This window comes from Harpia harpyja, chromosome 16 (genome assembly GCF_026419915.1).
Source record: "Harpia harpyja isolate bHarHar1 chromosome 16, bHarHar1 primary haplotype, whole genome shotgun sequence".
Classification (NCBI taxonomy): Eukaryota; Metazoa; Chordata; class Aves; order Accipitriformes; family Accipitridae; genus Harpia; species Harpia harpyja.
Window position 1 is genome coordinate 2,622,996 of NC_068955.1, and position 23,290 is coordinate 2,646,285.

General features: G+C 41.4%; 1 protein-coding gene across 6 annotated transcripts in view; it reads left to right on the top strand.

Annotated features, from left to right (window-relative positions):
* The window catches only part of NFYC (nuclear transcription factor Y subunit gamma), a 37,693-nt gene extending 14,631 nt beyond the window's left edge, over positions 1 to 23,062 (top strand). For 4 of the 6 annotated variants that reach the window (XM_052811323.1, XM_052811327.1, XM_052811329.1 and 1 more), the window contains 9 exons: positions 4,251 to 4,363; positions 8,091 to 8,162; positions 9,712 to 9,825; positions 12,278 to 12,373; positions 16,412 to 16,585; positions 16,917 to 17,075; positions 20,700 to 20,807; positions 21,551 to 21,610; positions 22,155 to 23,062. In XM_052811323.1, the coding sequence (XP_052667283.1) occupies positions 4,259 to 4,363; positions 8,091 to 8,162; positions 9,712 to 9,825; positions 12,278 to 12,373; positions 16,412 to 16,585; positions 16,917 to 17,075; positions 20,700 to 20,807; positions 21,551 to 21,610; positions 22,155 to 22,274 (1,008 nt within the window). In that variant the 5' untranslated portion in view covers positions 4,251 to 4,258 and the 3' untranslated portion in view covers positions 22,275 to 23,062. The remainder of the gene's footprint in view (positions 1 to 4,250; positions 4,364 to 8,090; positions 8,163 to 9,711; positions 9,826 to 12,277; positions 12,374 to 16,411; positions 16,586 to 16,916; positions 17,076 to 20,699; positions 20,808 to 21,550; positions 21,611 to 22,154) is intronic. The other 2 variants (XM_052811324.1, XM_052811325.1) reach the window with 2 other exon arrangements.
* Positions 23,063 to 23,290: the final 228 nt, after the last annotated feature.

The window sequence follows — 23,290 nt, forward strand, 5'->3', positions numbered from 1 at the left end:
TTCATGCTTGCTTTGTGCTCCTCTGAAGTGAAGCTCTTAAGTGTTTGTCAGCTGCCACACGATTTTGTAAATCTAATGTTTGTAAAAGGTGTTGTGCTCCAGTGAGCAGAAAAGCTCTAATTGCGAAGTGTTGATGTTGTAGTTCTCGAGATGTGCTTGCTAACCTGCTCTGTAATCACCTCCAGGCATTTTGTGCATAGGCCTCAGATTTTGGCCTTCAGTTTCTTTTTCCCTTAGTCTGGAAACAAAATGTTTGCCTTCATGGAGCATATTCCAGGCTGTGTGGACTGGGTTGGCTGTTGTAAACCAGGTATATCCCAGTCTCCCCTGTTCTTACACCCTTATTTCTTGTTCTGTGTGGTTGGGGGGGGTGTTCGTTTGCTTGCTTCTATCTAATTCAGTAACGTGTTCATGTTGTTGAGTTAGTGTCTTTTGTGTGTGCATGAACCTCTTCATCTAGATTCTTCTGCAAGAGCATCTCTGCATAGCCTGGTTTTTAGGTTGCAAGCTCCTGGGACTCAGGCAGGTAGTTTAGCTAATCCAAGGTCAGAGTAGTACTCCTGTCTGCTTTGGTGCAGCATCAGGCACACCAGTGAGGTGATGGTGTTTGTTAAGAAAGTGTTGTGCGGAGCAGAAGCGTGTCAAGCTTGCCAGGTACTTGCCCAGCTTCTGTATGGAGACACAGTGTTGCTGGAATCGGCAAGTTCTCTCTGGCGGTGGTTGCACTTTGTGGCAACCAGGTGACATGGGAGATGGACTTTAACTTCTATTACGCAGCAACGAGATGGTGTCAGAGTAGCCAGTTTACTCTTGAAACTTCTGAGAGACCGTACCCTGCGTTATGTGAGCGCAATGCGGGGAGCGTGGGGATCCTCAGAGCACCTCTCCCCTTCTGCGTGAGGTTGTGGAGGAAGTCTTTAGAGGAGGAAGGATGAGGTATAATGAAGCTCTAAAATTTCCCTGCAAACTGCATATCAAAAAAGACAAAACGGGTTTAGGCACTGATACTGTGAAATCAGAGGAACTGCCTCCCTTTTAGCTTTGGTGGGCTTATCTTCTGTTGTATGCTTTGGTATTTTTTTTTGTTGGCGATAATCCTGATATGAGGCATTCTTAAAAGAAGAGAACACAGCTTTCCCTTGGGTGAAGGAACTTACCTAATTGCACAGGAATGGTCTCATTAGTAAAGTTTGTCTCGCAGAGCCAACGCTGTAGGTTTGCATGACATTTTTTCTCTTTTCCTCCCAGTCCTCCTCTAATGCTTGCTTATGTATCTATATTTTAATGGGAAGAAATTACTGTAGTAATGTTCTGAGCAGTTTTAACCTGCTTAGGCTTTTATTTTGGAGTTTATAGTGATTTCGTTCTGTAAGTTTTTCAGAAAATCAGCCTATTGGTGATTCTTGTTTCTACTCTTACTCAATTTCTTACCAATTATCCTAAACAGTCACTTAAAGTAGCAGGTGTCCTTTGGGTTGAGCAACAGGCTGTTCATTTGGCATTCTGAAATCAGTCCTGTGTTTACCTTGAAGGTAGGAATATTTTTTTTTTTTATTCATCAACAGGACTTTTTAAATTATAGATGAGTGGAAGAAACCATTTCTAGCTCTTCCTGAAATCTGCATGCAGAGGCATATATTTAATGCAAGAAATTTGCTTTTGTATGCAGTAGGGGGTAAAGTGGTGGTGATGGAATTTTCTTCCTCTTTGCTCCATTAGCTTTTTTCTTTTTTTTTTTTTTTTTAACCTGTTGTTTCTTAGCGTTATGTAGAGCATTATATTCCAGTACAGCATTTAAGTGGGTTGAATGCAAGTAATTGGTATTTTTAAATAAAGCCTTGAAAAGTGATTTGGCTTGTCTTGAAGATGAATTGCATCTCTGGTTGCAGAAAAGACCCCGTCTAGTGTTAGTGTTGAAATATTGCCAGTGCAGAGCAGATTTCGAGGACTAGCGTTTATTTATGTGTCTAAACTATTTTTTGTCTACGTTTGACAATGCGGATCAAGGGGTGGGGTGGGGGGAGAATCAAATGCCAATTTAACACTCATTAGAATATTTATCTCTCTGTATTTTCTTATAAATACTTGAAATACCTTAGTTTGTAGGCGGATAGTATTATAATGCAAATAGTTGTGAAGAGTCATCAAGTAACTTGTCAGTCACTTATTTCCATAGGTTCCTTACCTGGAGTTCTTCCTGTCTCAAACTCTTGCTTTGAGACTGGAAATACGATCTTCTGACCTCCTCTTTATCATCCCCTGTCAAAATCCCCTTCGGCTCTTCCCACGCCTCCTGTGTCCCCTTCTCAGGTTGATGAAAGAAAAATACAAGTGTTCAGAGTCTGCCTTGGAAAGTGTAGGCTGCAGGAGGTAACAAACTAATTGTCTGACATTCATCTCTTTGATCTGTTAATAAGATTTTATGGATCGTCGTTGCTTTGGAATAGTTGATTTTGAAAGTACTGGCAATCGGCCGCTGCCTCCCATCGGTATTTTGGTGTGTTGTACGTTGTTACTGTGCTTCCCTTCGGCTTGCGGAAGGACTGAAATAAACCTCTACATGGCGGATCAAAAGCAAACGGGGATTGTGCCTGTCTGCGGCTGCGTGGTGCTTAGTTGCTGGCTGGGGTTAAACCACGACACTGTCAAAGCTAAATCTGCTCTTGTGTCTTTTTCCATTACATGGCAACGCACAAATATCTGTGTGTATCTTGAGGTCTTTCCCTATAGAAAATGTAGCACCCTTTCTCTCTTGCTGTAAGTTGAGAGGCACAGGGACATGTTGTTTGTACATGGTGTGTGCGTGTCATTCGTGGAAACTTCAAAGCTGCTCTGGGTGACCCGGAGAGCGTTTTAACGTCAGTAACTTGCTGGCTTCCTCTGCTTTGCTCGCTTGAGAAGTGAGCGGTGACTCTTCTGGCATTCAGCACGATGCTTTTTGTGCATGGGAAGCACCGAGTCCCGTCCTGTCGGGTTGTGTCTCGGCAGGTCCTCTGTGTGTGTGTGTGTGCGCTTTTGGCACGTCTCCCCCGTCCTCCCGGGCTGCAATCCCTGTCGGGAATCCTGCCGGAGCCACGCGCTCCTGTCGCGCAGAGCAAGCCAGCGAGGCTGGTCTTGGTGTTCCAAGGGATTCTCAAGTTGCGCGTCTGACTTCGTTTTAATATTAACTGGAGCTGTCTTAAGAGCTCCTTGTCAAAAAAGCAGAACTTGATCTAGGAGTTTATGGGGGGGGAAGAATTGTGTCAGCTGGAACTTGAAGTGTGCCTGGATAGTGCCACGCGGGCTGGCACCGTCTCGGTCACCCGAGGACGAGGTTGATCGATGCTGCGTGTCCTGACCTCTTCATCATCTTCACTGCAGCACAGCGTGGTTATAGGGGAAAGTCTGAACCCAGTTATTGTCCCTTTATTTTCTCCTTATGAGTTTCTCATGACTACTGATACATACTGTAAATAAAGCCATTTGCAAAGATACAAGTCTTAACGAATGCAGAGGCAATGTCCAGTGTAAATTTAGTAACAGCCAGACTTGCTTAACATCCTGCAGTCGCAGAATGCTAAATGACAGGCATGGGGCTTTTTAAAAATTGTTTCAGTTAAAAGATTTGAATTTTAAATCTTACTTTGTGCTTTTGACATTCTGCATTAAACAGGCTGTTAATTTCTCCTGTTGATTATACCCAAGGAGAAGAGGTATTTTAAAAATAGTGTAAAGCCACAAAACCTGACACCTTTCAAATAGGCACAGCAGCAAGTGTTTCATTACACTTTTTAGAAATAATACCGGGCTGACATTGACATCCTGGTTTCAACTTGAGGGGGGTTTACTGCCATATCCTGCACTGTTGTTGGCTGTAACAAGCAAGAGAAAAGAAGATTTTATAATAGGTGCACACTGGAGCATGAGCTGTGACCAGGCATCAGTTTTGTTTTGTAACTCCTTGTGAAAAGGCAGAGCTCTGATAGGGGAATAAGGAGACTATTTTGGCTTTCAATTTATTTTTTTTAATGTTCTTTTTCAATCTTTGTAAAAATAAATAAAATTCTAAAAAACAGTTCCAGAGGCTGTGAGTATCTCTACATTGTTGCTGTGAGACCTGGACTGGCGTATCTTATTTTGACAGTTTTCCAGAGCGATTAGCCAGGCTGGCCCCTTCCTGTATTCCTGGGACTTGGAGGGAATCTCTGGGAGCCTTTGACTCCTGCCTCCCGCCCCTCCCCATTGCTAACGCTTGTTTTTGTTTCTCCCAGCTACCAGAATGTCCACAGATGGTGGCTTCGGCACAGCTAGCAACAGCGATGCGCAGCAAAGCCTCCAGTCCTTCTGGCCACGAGTCATGGAGGAGATACGCAATCTCACAGTGGTGAGTGTCCTCATCGGTTGTGTGGTTTCTGAAGAACTGACAGTGAAAAGTGCCTGGTGATGTCTGGCAGCAAGATAAACCTCAGCTTGAACATACTCCTGCTGCTTATGGGATCCAGTAGCGTTGGCTGTTTACACACTACAAGGTGGCCTTAAGAGCCGATAAATAATCATTCGGCCGGGCTTTGGACTGCTGGCTACAACTGCCAAAACTTGAGATATAAATTGAATGCAGCTGATTCATAGCATAATGAGATGTATAGTCATACCTTCAGCTGTTTCTGGACTAAACAAGAAGACAAAGTTGCTTCAGAGGTTCTTTTAACAGGCTAAACGATGACTGTGGCTGCTTTCTAGAGAATTGCAGGGAATTATCTTCTGTTTGGGGGGTAAAGGGAAATGATTTTTAAAATAGCTACAGGTGTAAGTGTAGCTGCCATATGCTGTTTTAGCTGACAGAAGATTGAGGGATTTGAGAATATACCTCACGTTATACTACATGGGCTGTGTAACTACAGTTCAAATTCCGTAATATGAAATGCGTGACCAGCATGTGAGGGAACCCTTATCCACACCAAAGGACAGGTCACATCAGCACGCTCTGGGAGATGTTACTGTTCAAAATACGACTTAGGCTTTCCCCCCCTTGATAAATTCAAACACCTGGCTATTGACAGACAGTTACAATTTTGTGAATGAATTTTTGGGTTTAGACTTTTGTATAGAACTATTATGCCCTCTTCCAGAACCATCTCCTTTGACAAGTCTGAAATTTTGAAAATCACTTGAATGCCAAGTGCATCGTTATCACATGCTTTATTAATTTAAAGACATTTGATTAAAAAAAAAAATCCCGTATAGGCTGAGAATAAGAATTGGACTAAGTAGCTTCTATTTTTTTCCATCCCCAAAAGAGATGTGCCTGAGAACAAGGGCATATAACAAAAATGACTTTTCAAGAGAGATTGATAGATTACTGTGATACAGTGGTCCTGAAAGCACACTCCTGTGCTTTTAATGTAACTGAAAACAAAAGAACTCCAGTCGAAGACAGGCTGTTCAAAGTGAAAACCCCAATCCACTAGTCTGAAGATAAGGTTCTTTTTTCAGCCTGTGTGCAGATAGTTGATTAAAGAAACAGATGTAGAAATTTGTATGCATAACCAGAATTAATTACTTTCCTCTTTCAGCGCAGTGAATTCTTGTGTTCAAGAGCTGTAGTTTGTCTTCATCTCCACATGAAAGGGGTTTATTATGCAGCTTATCAAGTATGGGCAGCTTAATTTTTAACCGTTGTACGAATCTATTTATTGCATTGCAAGCTAGTAAGTCATTGAAAATTTAACTGAGGACAGTGAAGGGGAGTTGGAAAGGGAAAGGGATCACTGCAAAACATTCCTATGCAGTTGTCCCCTGCGTAATCAAATCCTGAAATTTATTGAGCATCTTATTGAAAGTGCTCCCACGGATGTGGACGTAAATAAACTTAAAGCTCATCTGCATGTACTGCATAGCAGAGGTCAGAGCAGCTGTTTGGTGGAAAGCCTGCTTTGGTTGCCTGCTTTTCAGGGCTTTCTCTGCCTGGTTTTGTGCATTTGCCGTGTGCTACTAGTAGCTAAAATTCAGGGATAAAAAAACAAGGGAGCTGCTTTGGAAGAACAAACCAGAGCTCCCTGTTCTCTGCCTGATACAACAGGAAGGACTGTAGCCTAGTCTTGGAGAAATAGGGAACAGGGCTAGGCTGAAACTAGCATTTCGGCTCCACAATGAGTTAGAAGAGGCCTGTGAAAACATTGAGACCTAATTTGGAAAAAAGAAAAGATGAAGAATTGGTGTCTCAAGTTTGTTCTGCTGGGTGGTAGCCAGTAGTGGTCATGCTTCCCTTCACCATGGTACTTGCGTATTAATTTTGATTTATGTGACACTTGCCTGTCTGCCTTAAAGGAATAAAGGAGCTTTAATTTTTTCTAGTTTCTCCCACTGTCTCTCTTCTCTAAAGATTTGAATAGCATTGTACCTATGCATGTCTACTTGCAGTCCTGCTGTTCATAGAAGTTAATACACTTAAGACTGTTAAGAGTTTCACAAATTAGAAATTTTGTCTTCATCTTTCTTTGAGGCTTGCTTAAAGCTCGCAAGGCTCTTTAAAAAGGAAAGAGCTTTAAAAAAAATAAAATAAAAATAAAAAAATAATAACAATAAAAAACCTTTGGGATATTTTTCCATGCCGTAGCAACCCCTTAACTTGTTTATGTGGCGGTTACTGGTTGAAAATGCCACCCTGAGTGCATTGTGTGGTCACGCACAGGTCCCACCCCTGGCTGCCCTCTTCTCTCATTGCCAAAAATCCTTCCAAAGTACCGCGTTCACCAGCAGAAAGCAAAAGCCCTTGGCACTCCTTGCAAGGACACCTCCACCCCCCAAATTAGTTCGGATTTGCAGCATATTACTAGGAGCACCAGGAACACCCCATTCACATTTCTCTCCAGAATGAGGGCACAGAATGCTTTTTTAATATATCCGCATATAAAAGAATTTATATAAATATACATAATTTTTTAATATATAAATTAAATAAAATGCCCCCTGCTGGAGTGCTGGCTGGACCATGCACAACCTCCATATTTTGCTTCAATAGAAAACAGCATCTTCAGCATTTTTTTCCCTCTTTTGTTTCACTAACATGTCTTGCAGTGCTTTCTTCCCTAGAGAAATGAGTTCCCTTTTATTTTCTATGACATTTTTGTTAAGAAGGGAAGACTTTTTTAGAAGCACTTTGTGGGTAGGGATTCTGCATTCCTGATGCAATTGTACGTAGCCTCAGCTTTTCTCCCTTTTTCAAGAGGCTCCTGGTAGCAACACACTGTGGATTTTTTTTTTAAATTTTCTTCTTTATTCCCCTTTATATCTTCAGAGAAGGAAGAGCACTGTTTGTAGTGAAGCTCAGCGGTTTCCCTAACCCTAAGAGCTCTCCACAGAGAGGATCTCTCCAAGGGACACGTTAGTGCCTCCTCTCATGCGGATATTAGCTTCGTGGTGTCTCTGCTGCTGCTCACGTTGGGTACACGCTAACAGCTGAGCAGAGCAGGATGAGTCACTACAATGACAGCCCTTGCTCTCTGTCTCCTAAACCATCATTACACCATTTTGAGTCAGCGGTTCTTTTTGCTGGAAAATAGTGAGAAATCCATCTCAAAACAGGAATAGAAGAGATTTTTTGAACAAGATTCTTGCAAGGTTTTTGACACCAAAATTGGTATTGGGCAACGGGGAAGTACAAATAAAGCAAAGAGGATTTCATCCTGTGGCCCCACATAGCTCTTGTTTGCCTTCATTTTCTCTTGTGACTTTTTGTAAATTCCAATGGTTTCTGAGTCCCGAGACACCTAATTGAATTAGTTGCTTCAAATATAAATAGATGCAGAAATGTGTAACATTAGAAACATTCTGTTCTGCAGAATGACTTCAACTTTGAGGTGAAATAGTAGATACAAGTGTCTGGCAGAAGATTTAAGTAGAATTGTATTGGTATAAAATACAGAAAAGCAGATAAGAATTCTCAGGCCTGAGGAGAAGCTGCCATACCTCAAAGAAAATAAGTTATTTTTATAAATCTAAATTTTAGCCAGTTTAATTCTAGACAATACAGGCTTGTTTTAACATTTATCTTACCTTTATTTTCAGTTAAGTATCAGTAAAGAGTCTGTCAAATGTGAATCTCTCTGCAGAAAGACTTCAGAGTTCAAGAACTCCCTCTGGCTCGTATTAAGAAGATCATGAAACTAGATGAAGATGTGAAGGTACACTCATGGGTTTTTCTCTTAAGTATTTATGATCCTTTTGGTGGATATTGTAGCTATAATTCCTTGTAATTCATTACTTCTTATTATCATTATTTAATATTATTATTTTTAAAGCACATTTTAACAGTTGCCTTGAATGCAATATTAGCTGGCCTTCTATAATTAAACTGAGCTGGGAAAGCAAAATCATTTGGGATCTTTGCTGAAGACTTTTGCAGTTTTCCTTTCTTCTGGTAAATACCAGTCTACTGTATAATTCTGGGTATTTCCTGTTTTTTCTAGTGCTTAACTGTCTTCTCTCATGTTTCCTCCTTGTTTCTTTCCACTCTTCCTTTCACAAAGCTATAGACTATTTAGTATGAAGAGTGACATCACTTAAATGTGTGCTACGCTGTTTCAAGTTTTATGGAAAAAATAAGTAATAATTTAGGTAAATAACATGGGTTTGATACTGGTATTTGAGCTGAACCCTTGATGTGTGACTGATGACGATAACAGACGAATTGACTGATGAAAACTTACTGACATAAAAGGAAGGAGAAAGGAATCACCTGCAGGGTTTGACTCTTGCACTGCTCCAGTCCTCACTGTTTTTTAAGTTGGAAAACTGTCAGACACTTAACTCCTAAGAGAAAAAAGAATGGTTTGCACTTTCTTCTTTTTTTTCCTCAATGTGACACCATCCTTCTGTTAGGACAACCTTTAACATTTAAGTGACATCCTGAAAAAGGTGTGTGTTGTCTTGCTATACAAGGGGGCTATTCATTCAGCCTGGAAAGGGAATGAACCTAGGCCTCTGAGGTCCCAGTTCAGTGTCTGAACCGAATGAGTGCCAGATTTTTGATGATGAAGGCGAAGATGAGTTTTTAGGGCAGGGTGGCGGGGGAAGTCTCTGGCCTGCCTGGAACTTTATTTAACAAGAAGGCTGTACTGGGGAGTAAGCATTAATGCCAAGCCAGCTAGTAATGAAACTGCTTAATTTGAGTAAAACTTGAGCTAGATACTTTTTAAGGGAAAGGAATTTGGTGGGGCAGAGTCTTTACTCAGGCCTCCAAGCCTGCTTTGCAATTTCAGCATTCATTTCAAATCATATAAATGTTATAACTATAAAGTAAGGGCCAGGTTTTAAAATGAGCCCTCAACCTGTCCTCTTCAGTTTCCAAATCATTTATGCACATGCCAAGGTACTGCCAGGAGGAGCTGCTCTCAGTGAATGTGCCCTGATGCCATTTACCGGCCTGCTGTAATCCAGCGCAATATGGGGTTGACATCCAACTAGTCATAGAGGAAACAGACTTTCAAGACAAATCTGAGATGCCAAAAACTCTTAACACTGTGTTTAACTCTAGGCTGGTAGCTCTCTGGACTCTGGTCAGAGCCAGAGACATTCAGATGTGGAAATTCCCCAAATTTCACTGTTAAACAGTGCAACCATTCGACTAACATAAATACGTAATACAGATACTCTGACTACCACTTTACAGCATTAGGGTACTAAAGGTAAACTTTTAAAAAAATTTGTAAAAATTTGTAAATTTAATTGCAGATGATTAGTGCAGAAGCTCCCGTGTTGTTCGCCAAGGCAGCTCAGATATTCATAACGGAATTGACTTTGCGAGCATGGATACACACAGAAGATAACAAGCGGAGGACTCTGCAGGTGAGAGAGCTGCTGCTGCCTAGCCTTCAACTGCTTCATAAACCTGTTTCCAACTCTTTGTTTCCATAACATGAGGCATGTTTTGTAGACAGTAAATTTAGTACCTGTGTTTATCACTACAAACCTGTGCACAAAGCACAGTGCCTAGTGTAACTGTGCAACTGAAATGCTTTTTTCTTAATTTGCTTTCAAAAAAAAACCCCAACAACAAGAAGAACCAACAAAAACACCAAAGCTGCAGCTGTCAGCTAATTGTGACCTGCTCTAACAACTCAGGATAGCTGTAACTGTTGAACTCCCAGCTGATTTGTTTTTCAGTAGTAGTTCTAAGGTAAGCTTGTAAATGTTAGTTTGTATTGATGAACGTGTAGAGATGAAAACAAGAGTACCCTACTCCCTCCTCCAGAACAGATCACTGATTCTTCTGGATTGAAAGGCCCTCAATAATAATCATTTTTCAGTGGTTCAAGAGTAAACTGTAACTCTTTAGGGTCTTTTTAGGGCAGGGGGAAGCGGGGAAAGGCATTCACTTTTAGTCTTACACGTTGACCAGAACTACTTGAAACTATAATAACCATCAGTTCAGGCCCTCAGATCAGAGGTTGAGAGATTGTGATATTTAGGGCCCTGTCAGCTCTCCTGTACCCTGGCACAAAGATTGCTGTAGTGGCAGGGAGGCATGTCTGATTTCGGTCCAAAGCTGTCCTATTGAATAGGCATTCAGCCACTCAATCTCCACTAAATTGGGCTAATGCTACTTGCTTAACCCAGGTTTTAATGCAGTTACTGTGGCAAGGATGTATTTGATATACATTCCACGAACAAGATGTTTTATAAGTACAAGTGCTGACTCAAGCATGTCCTGTTAACAGTTTTCAAGCTTGGATGGATCCGTTTATTTCAGATTCATACTTAAATCCTGATCCTAATGTATAAGACCTTGAACTGACTCAGGTTTTAATTCTGACTGCCTTGCCTTCCACAGCAGCTGCTATCCTGGAACAGCTGCTCTCCGCATGGACAGTGCAGCTGGAGAAATGCAGTCTCTGCTTAGCAAGTATTTGGGAAGAAAATTTCAAGTGGAGAGGTCTGAGTTATGGAAGTCTATTCCTGAGGAAATTGGACTGAACCCAATCCTCAGCATGGAGAATGAAATATGAGATACATCTGTTCAGTAAAAGTTTTCTTCCTGGTGAAGATACTTCTATAATAGTATACTATTATAATATGTTATAATATACTACTAAAAATAGTAGTATATTTGCCCGCAGAACAAAAGAAATGTCTCTTATGCTTTCTAGTGATTATTGTTTGGCAATTAAATGCCAAGACAGTATAAGGTTTAGAAATGTCAACTAGCCTGAAATGAGAGGATTGATAGTCTTTAAAATTTTACCTACTCGTTAGGTAGCATATGTATCTTTGTCTCAAATCTTGTTCATATATATGCTTTACAAATTTATCTTCAGCTAATGAGAATGAGACTTTTAATAGCTTCTTGAATTAGCCTTGCTTTTTAAGATGGCTTGCAAGAATTTTAAAATGACAGAGTACTCTTTTATTTTATTTTATTTTATTTTTAAAAGAAATGCAGCTTTTTTATCTTGGGGGTTGTTTCAGATCTTAAGCAAATACATTTACGTGATGACTTACTGCTGGGTGACTCTTTTTTTCAGGTCTTTAATGCTTTGACCTAATGCTATTCTTTGGATTTCTTTTTCAGGCAAGGTATAAAAGTAAAGTTATAAGCCATTTTGAGAAGATACTTACCTTGCCAGTTTTCGCAGAAGCTCGTTGGCTCTTGCACATCCTTTTTCTGATACATGTTTGGCCAGTTTGCTGAGAATATGTTTTAATCTTCATGCTTTCTTTTAACCATTTTGCCCTTCCACATGCTGAAGCTTGTTCTCTCAGCATCTCTTGGGATTCCCCTGCCCTGAATAAGATCCTGTGATACTTTCTTTTTTCTTTTTTTTTTTTTTTAATCCCATCCCCACCTCACAGATTCTGCATATATTACTACTAATACATGGAGCAGTCATCCTGGTCTTTCTGCAAAGCTTCTTTTCAGATATCTTTGGGATTTTAAAATTATTTTTTAGAAGAATTCCCCTTTTTTTAATGTGCTAAAAGGCTTATGGTGGTTGTCATGAGTCCTCTGTAGTGAATTACAGCGGTACCATTGTGGAGAGCCTGATTAGGCCTGGTGGGTGAGTAGATAACTGTAAAAGCCTGAGTTTGATAAGCACCTTCTTATTTCACATCTTGGAGTCCTCACTCAGCATGAGACAATATTGTTGGTGCTGAAACAGAAGTTCTCGCCACCTGGCTTGACCACTTGGGATCTGGAGAAGACATTCTCACTTGACTCAGTTAAAAGCTCTAACTTTTTATCCAGTGACAAAACAGACTTCTAAAGCTGAAGAATGGCTTTCTCTTTTTGTTGTTACAGAGGAATGACATTGCCATGGCAATTACAAAGTTTGATCAATTTGACTTTCTTATTGATATTGTTCCAAGAGATGAACTGAAGCCTCCAAAGCGGCAGGTGAGACATAAAAGCGATTCCCTTATTGTCTGTCCTTTCCTTGGTGTGATTTCAGTCTCTAATTAAAAGACAGTTGCTAAAGCAATACAGAATCAGATTTACACATGAGGTTTGTGCCTCTCTTTTACATGTTTATTTACAGTACTTTTCAGGTCCTTAAATTTTTTTTTTTTTTTTTTTTTTTGTTATGGGAATAGAGCTTAAGTGGAGATTTACAGAAATCTGACTTGGGGATTTACTTAAGTGATAAAAACTACAAAATAGCTCTGCTACCAAATGTTGCCAATGTTAAGTTTTTAACTTTAAAAAGTGTGCTGAGTTTGCATCCTTTGACTTGTAAAGGGAGAAACAGGCTTCTTTGCTTGGAAGTACCACCTCCTGCACCCTTTGGGGCAGTCATTGCTACTGTAAACATCCTTGACTGGAAGCTGTAAGGTGTTAGAAGGAGCTTTCAGTCGGATGTTTACAGCAGCAGGCTGCTGCGGTCATCTGAGCACAAGATCTTCGAAACTTAACAGGCTTGTGTTTTACAAAGCACTTGTTTCCCTCCATGTTTGAGATGGTGCTGAAAATGCAATGAGGTGAGGTTGAAGCTCAATCTTGCTGCTTCAAATCCACAAAGAAACAGATCCAGCTCCTGGTAGATTAATTTATCTCCTTCACTTAAAAGCTTGGTGTTTTGCTGCTAAAAGTTCACCAGCTCAGTAATTGCTCATCTCTCTTTGTTACAAGTTCCTGGTAGATAAATGGCTGAGTCATCAGTACAGCTCTTCTAGGGAACAGCTCTGTTCAGAGAGTGCTGCACCATATTCAGCAACTCCTAGAATCGTTGCCCAGAACTCAACTGGAGCAATTTCTTCTGAACAGTAAATTCAAAAAAATGTTATAATAATTTACAACAATTCTTTCAACTGGTTTTCTCATACTTTGGAAGGTCTGCAGTGTGTTAGCCTTTGCAAAAATCCGAGGTGGTCCTTAAAACAGCTTCTCTAGTGAGTGCTACTGGAGAGGCTGGCATACTGTAAAACATCTTTCTGGCAAGTATTTTACTTGGAAGGTTTTCTTTGACATGTTTTTTTGTATTCCAATATAAACCCTGGAGAACATGCAAAAAGATACTTGCTCTGAGTGTAGAGACCAGCGGTTCCGTTGTGGACCTGGATTTTGGAGGTTGCTATTTTACTTTTGGTCTTGAAGTCCTCGTGGTGCTACTGAAGTGATGGCCAAAGGGAGGAAATACACGCTTCATCCTTCGTGATGATGTCGTGAGTTGAGTTTAACCTCACGTTCTGATTTCCAGAAGCAGCATGACTTTCTAGTAAATGAGGAAAATACCTTTCTGTGTCACAATATATGCAGGAGAGTCCATCCTCCTGCTGCAGTCAGCTATGGTTAAAATTAGCAGCATCCCAAGGCTTTGTCACAGGTGTGCTGGGAACTCTATTCTGTACACATGGTGAGCTTCGCATGTGGGAGTGTGGCACAGCTCCTTCCATTCCTTCACTGAATTCCCTGCTTTATCCCTGCAGCAGTGCAGCAGAGATGATTTATCCAAAGATCATTAGCTCAGTATTAAATGAAAAGACAAAGCAGCAGCCTGCACAGCTGCTCTCGATGCTTTGCTTAACTAGGGGGGAGGAAAACCCACATTTCAGTTTGTTCAGCTTGATAAGCTGAAATGAGTTGGCTGCAGCCTGAAGTAACACAAGTTAATTCTGGCATTGCAAATTCAGTTCTTTTTCTTTTAGGTGCCTCATTCAGTTATTCTACTTTGTAGTGCTATTTTTAGAAATACTCCATGTTTGGGAGGGAGAACATTGCCCATATCTCTTCCTTGCTGGAGCCTTTTGATTCACATCAGAATGTTCTGATTACAGAACATTCAAGTTCTATAATCAAATGAATGCCTGAAGGATTTTAATAGTGTGTTACATGCATATAGGTTGCTAGGTTAATGCGTCTTGATGATAGATCACACCAGAGCTGTGTCTTTTGGATTGCACAGCATCAGCAGTGAAACCCTGTCGGTTTTTTGGTTTGAAATAGGCTTTAGAGATCTGTCTCTTGCCGCTACATCCCCTGCCTGTGAACACTGCTGAATCACTAGAAATACTTCTTATGGCAAGATAAGTTTAATGGAGAAATAGCTGCCTGATAAGAACGTAGGTTAGGACTTTGCAGTGGAAAATACTCCTTTGATTCAACAGTGTTGAAAAGTGGCTGCCTGTAGGCTGACAGCCTGCACTTTTTGGCTGGGGGTACAGTCTGTATTTTATCTCTACCACGGAAAAGACTGTTTGACAAGTTAGTGTTGGTTACGTGGAAGAGCTGGGAAGGAAACCATGACTGTTATGTTGCTCTGGTAACTAAAGCTATGGCTTGAAAATAAAAGATGGCAAATGATGTGATATAACCTAGTTCAAGCAGATTTGGATTTAAAGCCATTTTTGCCTGTAGCAAATGCAACTTAACCTGGAATAGATATTTACAGAAGTACTCAGTTGCCTTAATTGTTTCAGGATTAAGCTAGGAATTGAGGATTGGAGCGCTCTAGAAATAACATAGCTAAGGACTGGGCTTCACAGAACAGCCACAGCTCTTCTATGCATGCAGTTTTATGGTTAACGTGAGACATGCCCTGTTGAATGTATATTTTAAATTTATATTAATCCCTCCCCCAAAGGATTTGCTGAAGCAAGTAGCAATAATCAGTGAACTACCATATGTAGGAAGTATTGTAAGTGTTTGATTGCAGTGGTTTGCAGTACCATGCGATAGTGCTATTGTTCACTCTAAGAGCCAGGCTTAGAAGTTGCTTCTTGATTACAGCCAACTGTGAACAGCTTAATCTTTGGGGGCTAACTTTCTGGTAGGCTACTGAGAAACCTCCCAATAGTAAGTCTTTTCTTTAGTTGCTGTCCCTCTGAGAGACTAGCATCTAAGCAAACGGGCTCTTTTACTCAAGCCTGATGCCCATCTAGACAACATACATTGATCTTGTTTAATGTGAATTTTTCTTTTCCTGTCCAGCTGGATATACTGAAGGTAATCCATGAGCAAGCTTCATTTAATGCAGGGGAGTCAAGCAGACTTGTGTAAGTGGGAATCCACCATGTTGTAGCACGTGTAAACATCCTACACTCTCAGCTGTGAACTCGAGGTGGCTGGGAGAGGATTGTTTACGCCTTCTGCCATGGAGTGAACGTCTGGCGAGCTGCATCTCCTGTAAGGTGCAAGATCCGACTGCTCCTCTGGGGAGCTTAAGAATTTTGATTCTTGAGTGTTAACAGCTTGCCACTTAACATAATCTCTGAAAATCTACTTCTTTGCCTAAAATATCGTTAATCATAAGGGGCTTTTCTCTCCTAAAGACATGCTTAGATAAAACAAAATAGCAGTATTACAGGCTGTGCTTCTGACAGTGAGCTAGAGCAGAGCCTTTTTCTTCACGCTGTTGAGATATTCCTGCTACCAGCAGAGTCAGGATGTTAAGCCACAGTACAAGATGAAATTGTTATCATTCTGGAAAAGCTGGATTTAAATAAATAAATAAAGGCACGACAGTATACTTCAAGTCCATGACTTTTATTCCCAGGGGTTTAACATCAGAGCTAGATTAAGATTTGTGTTGGGCACATAGGCTAAGAGGAAGGTTTTGTTGACAGATGAGGCTTTATAAGTCTTCCTGGTGCATTTGCAATTCATCCTATGTTAAGATAACAGGCGATGATGGAATTTACTAATGAGGAGTTGCGTGGATTTCAACTATGGTAATTTTACTCATTTGCTTCTCATAATGAAACTGGTGACTACATTATTATACATAGGGTATTGGAAATGGTTTTGATTTCCATATAGCTGAATAAATGAGGAAACCCGGTTTGATTTATCATTTCAGATTTACTTAGTTAAACTGTTACAAACGAGGTATTAACGATACTTTCCCATAGAGCATGCTTACTGGGGGGGATGTTTCAGCTCGGGGTGGGTTGTTGATCTGTTCCCTCCCCGTTTACCTGTCTTTTACCTGTGCTGCAGGAAGAGGTGCGTCAGGCTGTGACCCCAGCTGAGCCTGTACAGTATTACTTCACACTTGCTCAGCAGCCTGCTGCAGTGCAGGTTCAGGGACAACAGCAAGGACAGCAGACCACCACGTCTACAACTACTATCCAGCCAGGACAGATCATCATCGCCCAGCCTCAGCAGGGGCAGGTGAGCGATGAGCAGCGTTCAGGGGCTTTGCAGTTCAGTGGGGCCAGTTGAAACCCTCAACTTGCCCGTGTGTAATGTATTGCAGTATCCTGTCCTCGCTGCTCAGAACAGTCAATAACAATAATAGAAATGTGTTTTCTGGTCAAGATCAGGTGTTCAGATACCTTGGTAATGAGGGTCAGCTAGGTTCTGGGTTCCCTTCGTGGTGAGTTAAGCATCAACAAGTAACAGTGGGTCTAGGAAGCAGTCTGTCTATTACAATCTTTGTATCTTGTGGCTGTTTCGCCGGTGTTCAGTCCTTGCTTGGTCCTTATCCCTGTTCTGCATGCAGAGCACCCCCGTGACGATGCAGGTTGGAGAAGGCCAGCAAGTACAGATAGTGCAGGCCCAGCCTCAAGGGCAGACCCAGCAGGCTCAGAGTGGAACTGGGCAGACCATGCAAGTCATGCAGCAGATCATCACCAATACAGGAGAAATCCAGCAAATACCGGTAAGACTTTACCAGTAGAAATGTTTAATAGTCTTGTGAGCAAACTGTCTGCTGGTGTTCTGGCATGAGACTGTATTATGTATGCTTTTTTAACTGTAAGAGGAAGTTTGGATTGAGTGGTGTGTTTCCTGCACTTAGAGAGGAAAACTAACCAGATGTGACATGAAGGAGGAAATAAATCTAACCCATATAGTGTAGACTCATTGCCCACCTCCAACACTTTCCCCGGATTGAAGTAGTTACGATTAGGAAGCAATAAATAAAATATTTCCTGGATAAACCCTAGTTCTTTACTACAGCATGGTTTCAATAAAGCATAATTAACTTCTTTTGCCTTTACTTGGTTCTGCCTCTGCGATCTGAAGTCATGACCTGGCAGACTGAGTGGGAAAGGTGCCATCTGTGAGTTATTAATAAACTTTTATGTTACAAGAAATATTTCTACAAAATACTTTGAGCTGGTTAGAGGAATGGCTTTGCAGAACCAGAAGTTATCTCCTCACTTTCACATCAATATAGACCTGCTGTGGCCTCAAGAATGGGATTTTGAGTACCCAGCATCAGCAGTAATATTCTGGCATGTGTCCTAGGTAAATATGTGGGTCAAAAAAATGTCACCTCTTTCCCCCTTCTCTGTAACTTCTAATTACAACAAAGCTGGGTCTTTTGGTTCCCATCTGGAAAATTTCGCACCTCTTAAAGAACAAAAAAAATCTGTCCAGTTGTGTGTACTTAACCAGCAATCCAAAGGTCAGACCAAGTGACCAAGGCAAGCATTTCACTTTGTCTTTGATTTCTGTTATTAAGAAGTGTACCCACAGCTGTGGCAAAACTGATCTTTCACACAAGTTTTGCTTTTCGAGATTTGCTAAGCTTCCCTCTGTGCGTCTGGCAAATGTTTGTGCTTTGACATAGCGTCTTGAAAAAGGTTTAGATTGTGGGTGTTGCCAGATTTTTCCAATTCACTTCCAAATTCTTTTCGTCTCTTAAGTCTTCAGCTGATTCCTACTGCTTGGCTTAAGGTGTTGGTCAGAAAAGAAGTGAATTGCTTGCCAAATAGAGTGTTTTACTACAAGCAACCTTTTTTCTTCTCTGCATTCCCCACCACCTTTCTTTTACGTTCTTTTTTTTTTCCCCCCTCTTCCTTTCCTTATGAAAGTCTCTCCAAGATACTTGTTCTTCAAAGCATTTTGGAAGGAGATCTCCACCTCTAACCTCAGTGAATCCATTACAACAGTACTGAATGTTGCAGCATCCTCCTTTGGTTCAGCAATAAAAGAACAGTTCAGACTTGTTTTCCAATTGTCTCCAGTGAATGCTGTAACTCCCTACAAGAAAGGGGCTTGGAGATCTGCTAGGAGAAAGACTTCTTCATAAAGTAGCTGTTAGGGGCCATAACCTCCTGCAGAAAGTACTGTTCTCCACAGAGGTGGATCCTGTTGAAAGGGGCCCAGTGTTCTAGGAGTGTGAGTCTGGAGGCTTTTTAATTAGCGTCTGGTTTGGGCCAAGCATATGCTTCTACCTTCCTCTTGCCTGGCAGCATCTAAGACCAAGTAGCTGTGGCTGGTCCTCAGAAGCTTCTTATGCTGCAGATGCAAGACAGAAACTGCCAAGTGCCAGAGCGTGGTATCTTCTGTCTTTGGGAGCACTTAGGTCTCTAACAGTTGTAAGACTGCAAAACGGAGCAACTTAGGAGCAGTGTTTTAATGAAGCAGTCACAATTCGCGCTTCTCTATCTAGTAGAGATGCTGTTTTGACCGTAATTAAGAGGATTTTGACTGTAATTAAGAGAATTCTTAATCACGGCATGTTGAAGAATCACAGTTCGTGCTGAAGGGAAGCATCTTTCCCCTTGCTCACTTCCAGCAAGTGAAGTAAAATAGAGCATAGAGCCATGCACTTGCTGCAAGAGTTTTTTAGTGCCCTAACCTGGAAAGCAGTTTTTGTTTGGTTTCACAGAATTACAGTCCTTTATCTCTTAAGGGCTGCTGTCCATTCTGCTCTCTTTCTGCTGCGCTTTCTTGCTTTTCCATTGAGTTTCCTTTTTCTCTTGATGCAGTTAGTGCTGTCTTCTGATAGTTCCTTTTCACTCTGGTATCTGTTAGGGCGCAGCAAAGAATTTTTCATAACACAAATATGACAGTTTGAAACACTCTCATAAAACTGGTAGTGCCTGTGGCGATTACAGGAGTGTTGAGATAATCTTACTGATGTTCTCCGCTGGTTTTCCTTGTGCCTCTGATACTGTGTACGCTTCTCTACTGCGATTTACCGTTTACTCTAGGACCACAGGTTGCCTGTGGAAAGGTGACTTTTATTTTTTATAAACTGAGAAAAACTGGAAGGAAGTGTATACATCAATAAAATGGTAATCGCTTGTTTGTCCACATTAATTTTGTGTTAAATTTAATCTGTGTCCTAGCTAGACGTCATTGGGCAGGTTCTTTGGAGCTTACTCTCATTTCTGGAAGAATGCTCTTTCTAAATTGCTTTCACCCAGTTAGTAGTGTAGTTAAAATCTAAGCAGGAAGCCCCCAGTCTGGAAAATATGATCTGCCGGCAGATCTCGGTGCAGAACAAATTCTTTATTGAAATGTTTATGCTCATGTGGAGTTTATTTGCTCTTGAAATAATATTGGCGCTTTTAGACACAGCTGGTGAAGTCAGTGGCGTTTGTGTAAATGCCAAGACCGTGTTCTAGGCACTTGAACCTTTGTCAGTGAGCAGTTTCTAAAGTGTTTTGTATGTCCTTCTTTCCCCTTTGTAAAAAGAAGAAAACTCAAAACATTTTTTGTATGTAATTAACCTTAAGACTGTGCATCTAAGTGTTTTAAAGTTAAATAACACAAAATGAAAAATTCAACGGTAGTATCAATCATTCTGTGACCTTTTTATTGCTTCAGATGTGTATTAGCAGTATTAGCTGTTTATATCACAGGTTACCATGATGACATTGTCTTCATATCCCATACCCCCAAGCATGTAACCTTGCAAGATCAGGGTTGTAGGAAGTAAATTTGTGTTGGAATGTTATATACGAAGTATTGACACAGAAAATATCGGCCTTTGCCAGGTCGGAGTTGACATATATTGGCAGAGAGTTGCCTTAAGAGCTTCCAAATATATCCCTGGGTTTTGTCATCTCTGCTGTCTTTATTTATGTGAAAATTTCCCATATATTCTTTAATATTTTTTTGGCAGGATATAATAGGAGTGTCATTATGTGCGGCTAGCTCATAACAATTTTCTTTACATGAAATGATACATCAAAGTAGTAACTTGATTCTCGTAACCAAAACGAAAAATAAGTGTTCTCAAAGCTCTCTGAAATTGAGCGATTAATATGCTTTAGCTACTAACTGACCACTCCCATTCTGGAGAAGGGGCAAATGTTGTGCTTCCTCGGGGTTTTACTTCAAAAACCTGCAGGAGTTCCGTGGACTTCGTTCTTGCTTTGGCAGGGTCTGTGGTAGTTACTCATCTAAACTGTTAATCAGCTGAAGCTTCCCAGTGTCATCTATTACTCAGGCTTCTGTTGTGGAAACAAGAAGACAAGTTTGTGTGTTTCAGGTTACACAGTTATCTGTTTAATTTTCTTTCCCTGCCCCCTCCGCTTGTCTCCAGGTTCAGTTGAATGCTGGCCAGCTGCAGTATATCCGCTTAGCCCAACCTGTGTCAGGCACCCAGGTAGTCCAGGGGCAGATCCAGACGCTTGCAACCAATGCACAGCAGGTATGCACTACAACAGCAGGGCTGACATTAACTGGTAAAGTGTTGTTCCCTAGCTCCTGAAACTGCAAATTCCAGTCGAATTTACCAACTCTTGAGCTAGGATTCCTGCATTTCTTTTCTTCTTGTTGCTTTCATCAGAATAATAAAGCAAGGAGCATAGCGGAAGCCTCCTTTACCTATACGTGAAAGGTGCATGCATATATGTACGTGTGTGTGTCTCGCTGTATAAAGCTCATGCTGCTTCTGAGCTGATTGCAGGTAAAACTTCAGTTCATCAACCTTCTCTTTACTTCTGCTCCTTCTGGCTGGGTGAGGGAGGAGCAGCCGTGCAACCTCTCAGGAAAGCTATTGCAGAGGTGAAACATCAAGACCAGCGTTGCTGCCAGCAGGTTGTCTCATGTTCTTGTTGAGACTGGTTGCGAAGGGATTCTTCTCTGCCTTCAGAGGATAGGAAGGCTGCTGCTTTTCTGTGATCCTGGAGGCCGCGTTCTCCTCGTGAAAGTCGGAGAGGACATGCTTGTGTTTGGTTTGGAATGACTGAATCCCATGTCCTTTGTTCTTGACTTGCGGTTAGCACCAGCGTGACTGCGGGCTGGCGGCATAAGCTGTATCTTACCACATGGTGGGGTAATGAAGTTTGAAAGAGTCTAAAAGCTCTTGAAAGGCAGCAGCAGAATATTGTTAGTGGGGTTCTGACCCTCTCCGAAGTGCTGTCAGTGATCATCCTTCTCTTATCCTTGTAGATAACGCAGACAGAAGTCCAGCAAGGACAGCAGCAGTTCAGCCAGTTCACAGACGGACAGGTAGGAGCTTGGAGTTCGTTGGTGCTACATCCCTTTGAAGTCAAGGGCTAGAAAGAGTGTCCTAAAGTCTGCACGTTCTAGCAAATTGGCTCCTCCCGATAAAACGCTGCTACTGCTAGCAAACCCTAACCAGGAGCAGGATAAGTGGACGTTGTGCCAATCTTAATTCAGGTGGATTCTCTGTGTTCTGCTGCCTTTGCTCCAAATTAACGTAGTCCCTTGCACTCTGGGTGGGATCCATTTTAGTCCTAACCAGTTTAGGAATAAAAGTCTTAACATCTAGCTATTGACTGTTGCCTAAGTAGCCTGAACTCAATCTGGACATCAGAAATTCACAGAATTACTTTGTTGTGATTTAGCAGCAAATGTCGAGTGGCAATTTGTCATCTGGGGTTTTTGGGATTTTGCTTGAACCTGAGAGTTGCTGTTAAAGCCACCATTAAACTTGTAGGGGTTAATGCACAGCATTGTGCTTAGAGGGAGCTGGTGGTGAGTGTGATGAGAACTGACAGTCGTTTCTTTCCCCTGCTTCTGTCTCTGCCAGCAACTTTATCAGATCCAGCAAGTGACCATGCCTGCAGGCCAGGACATCACCCAGCCCATGTTCATTCAGTCCACCAACCAAACCTCAGACGGCCAAGCCACACAAGTGACAGGGGACTGAACGGGGATGTTGTAGCAAGTCTTCTCTCTGCGTGGAAATGAACACGTACCAGCTCGACATTTGCCATACCAACCTGGTCTGATGAATACATCTGCTTCTGTGTATCTGTACTTGATATTAAGCCTATAGTAGGCTGCAATCTCCGGTGCACTGTACACCTTCCTCTGGTGGGTATGAGAGAATATCCAACAGACACTGACAAGAATGCAATATTTTTATTTTTATTTTTAGAAATCAAATTTCAATGTATTCAGCTGCTTGTTCAAACCCATAAAACTGAAAGAGAACTAATAGAAGGGAATTTGTAGCATCTCATTGAACAATGTGTAAAACGTTTTTATCTAGTAAAATTATTAAAGGGTACTGCATCTGGTTTGTTGCAAGAGCTTTATTCCTGGTATTCAGTTTGTATTTTTTCTCTGAATAGAGCTAGATTCAGTCCTCCCATCTCAGTGGTTTATTAGAGGTGTATGGGGGGAACGTGTGTGTGTGTGTGTTAGATTTTCCTCTCCTGCCTTCTTTTTTTGTAAGCCAGAGCATTGGCTATATGCAGCTTCAAGGGCAGGGAGTAGGGGAGGAGTAATTAAAGTGAAAACAAAAAAAACATTCCTTGTATTATGACTGTATTTTCTAAGGGCAAAAGATTCTTTAATTTGTCCTGGCTTATTCCAGAAACACTAATGGAAGTCTGGACAAACCCCAGCCCTGCTGTTAACTGTTGTACTAGCTTCAGTCGATGCATGTAATATAAGCTTCATAAAATGAAATAAATTTCCTTTGTAAGATAATGTGTGTGCTCTCTTTGAGATCCAGTGCCCAGTCTCAACCTGCCAAGCAAAGAGCATCCTGAATCCCTGAAAAATTATTATACCTGCAGTAGCAAAACTAGCAAAGGGGCTTAGGGGTGGCCTGGAGAAGGGGTTGGACAAGTGACACGAGCGGTGAGACTGGAGGGGCTGTGGATGCCTGCCACGCCAAGGGCTCTCCATGCAGATGTCGTACAGCGATTACGTCCG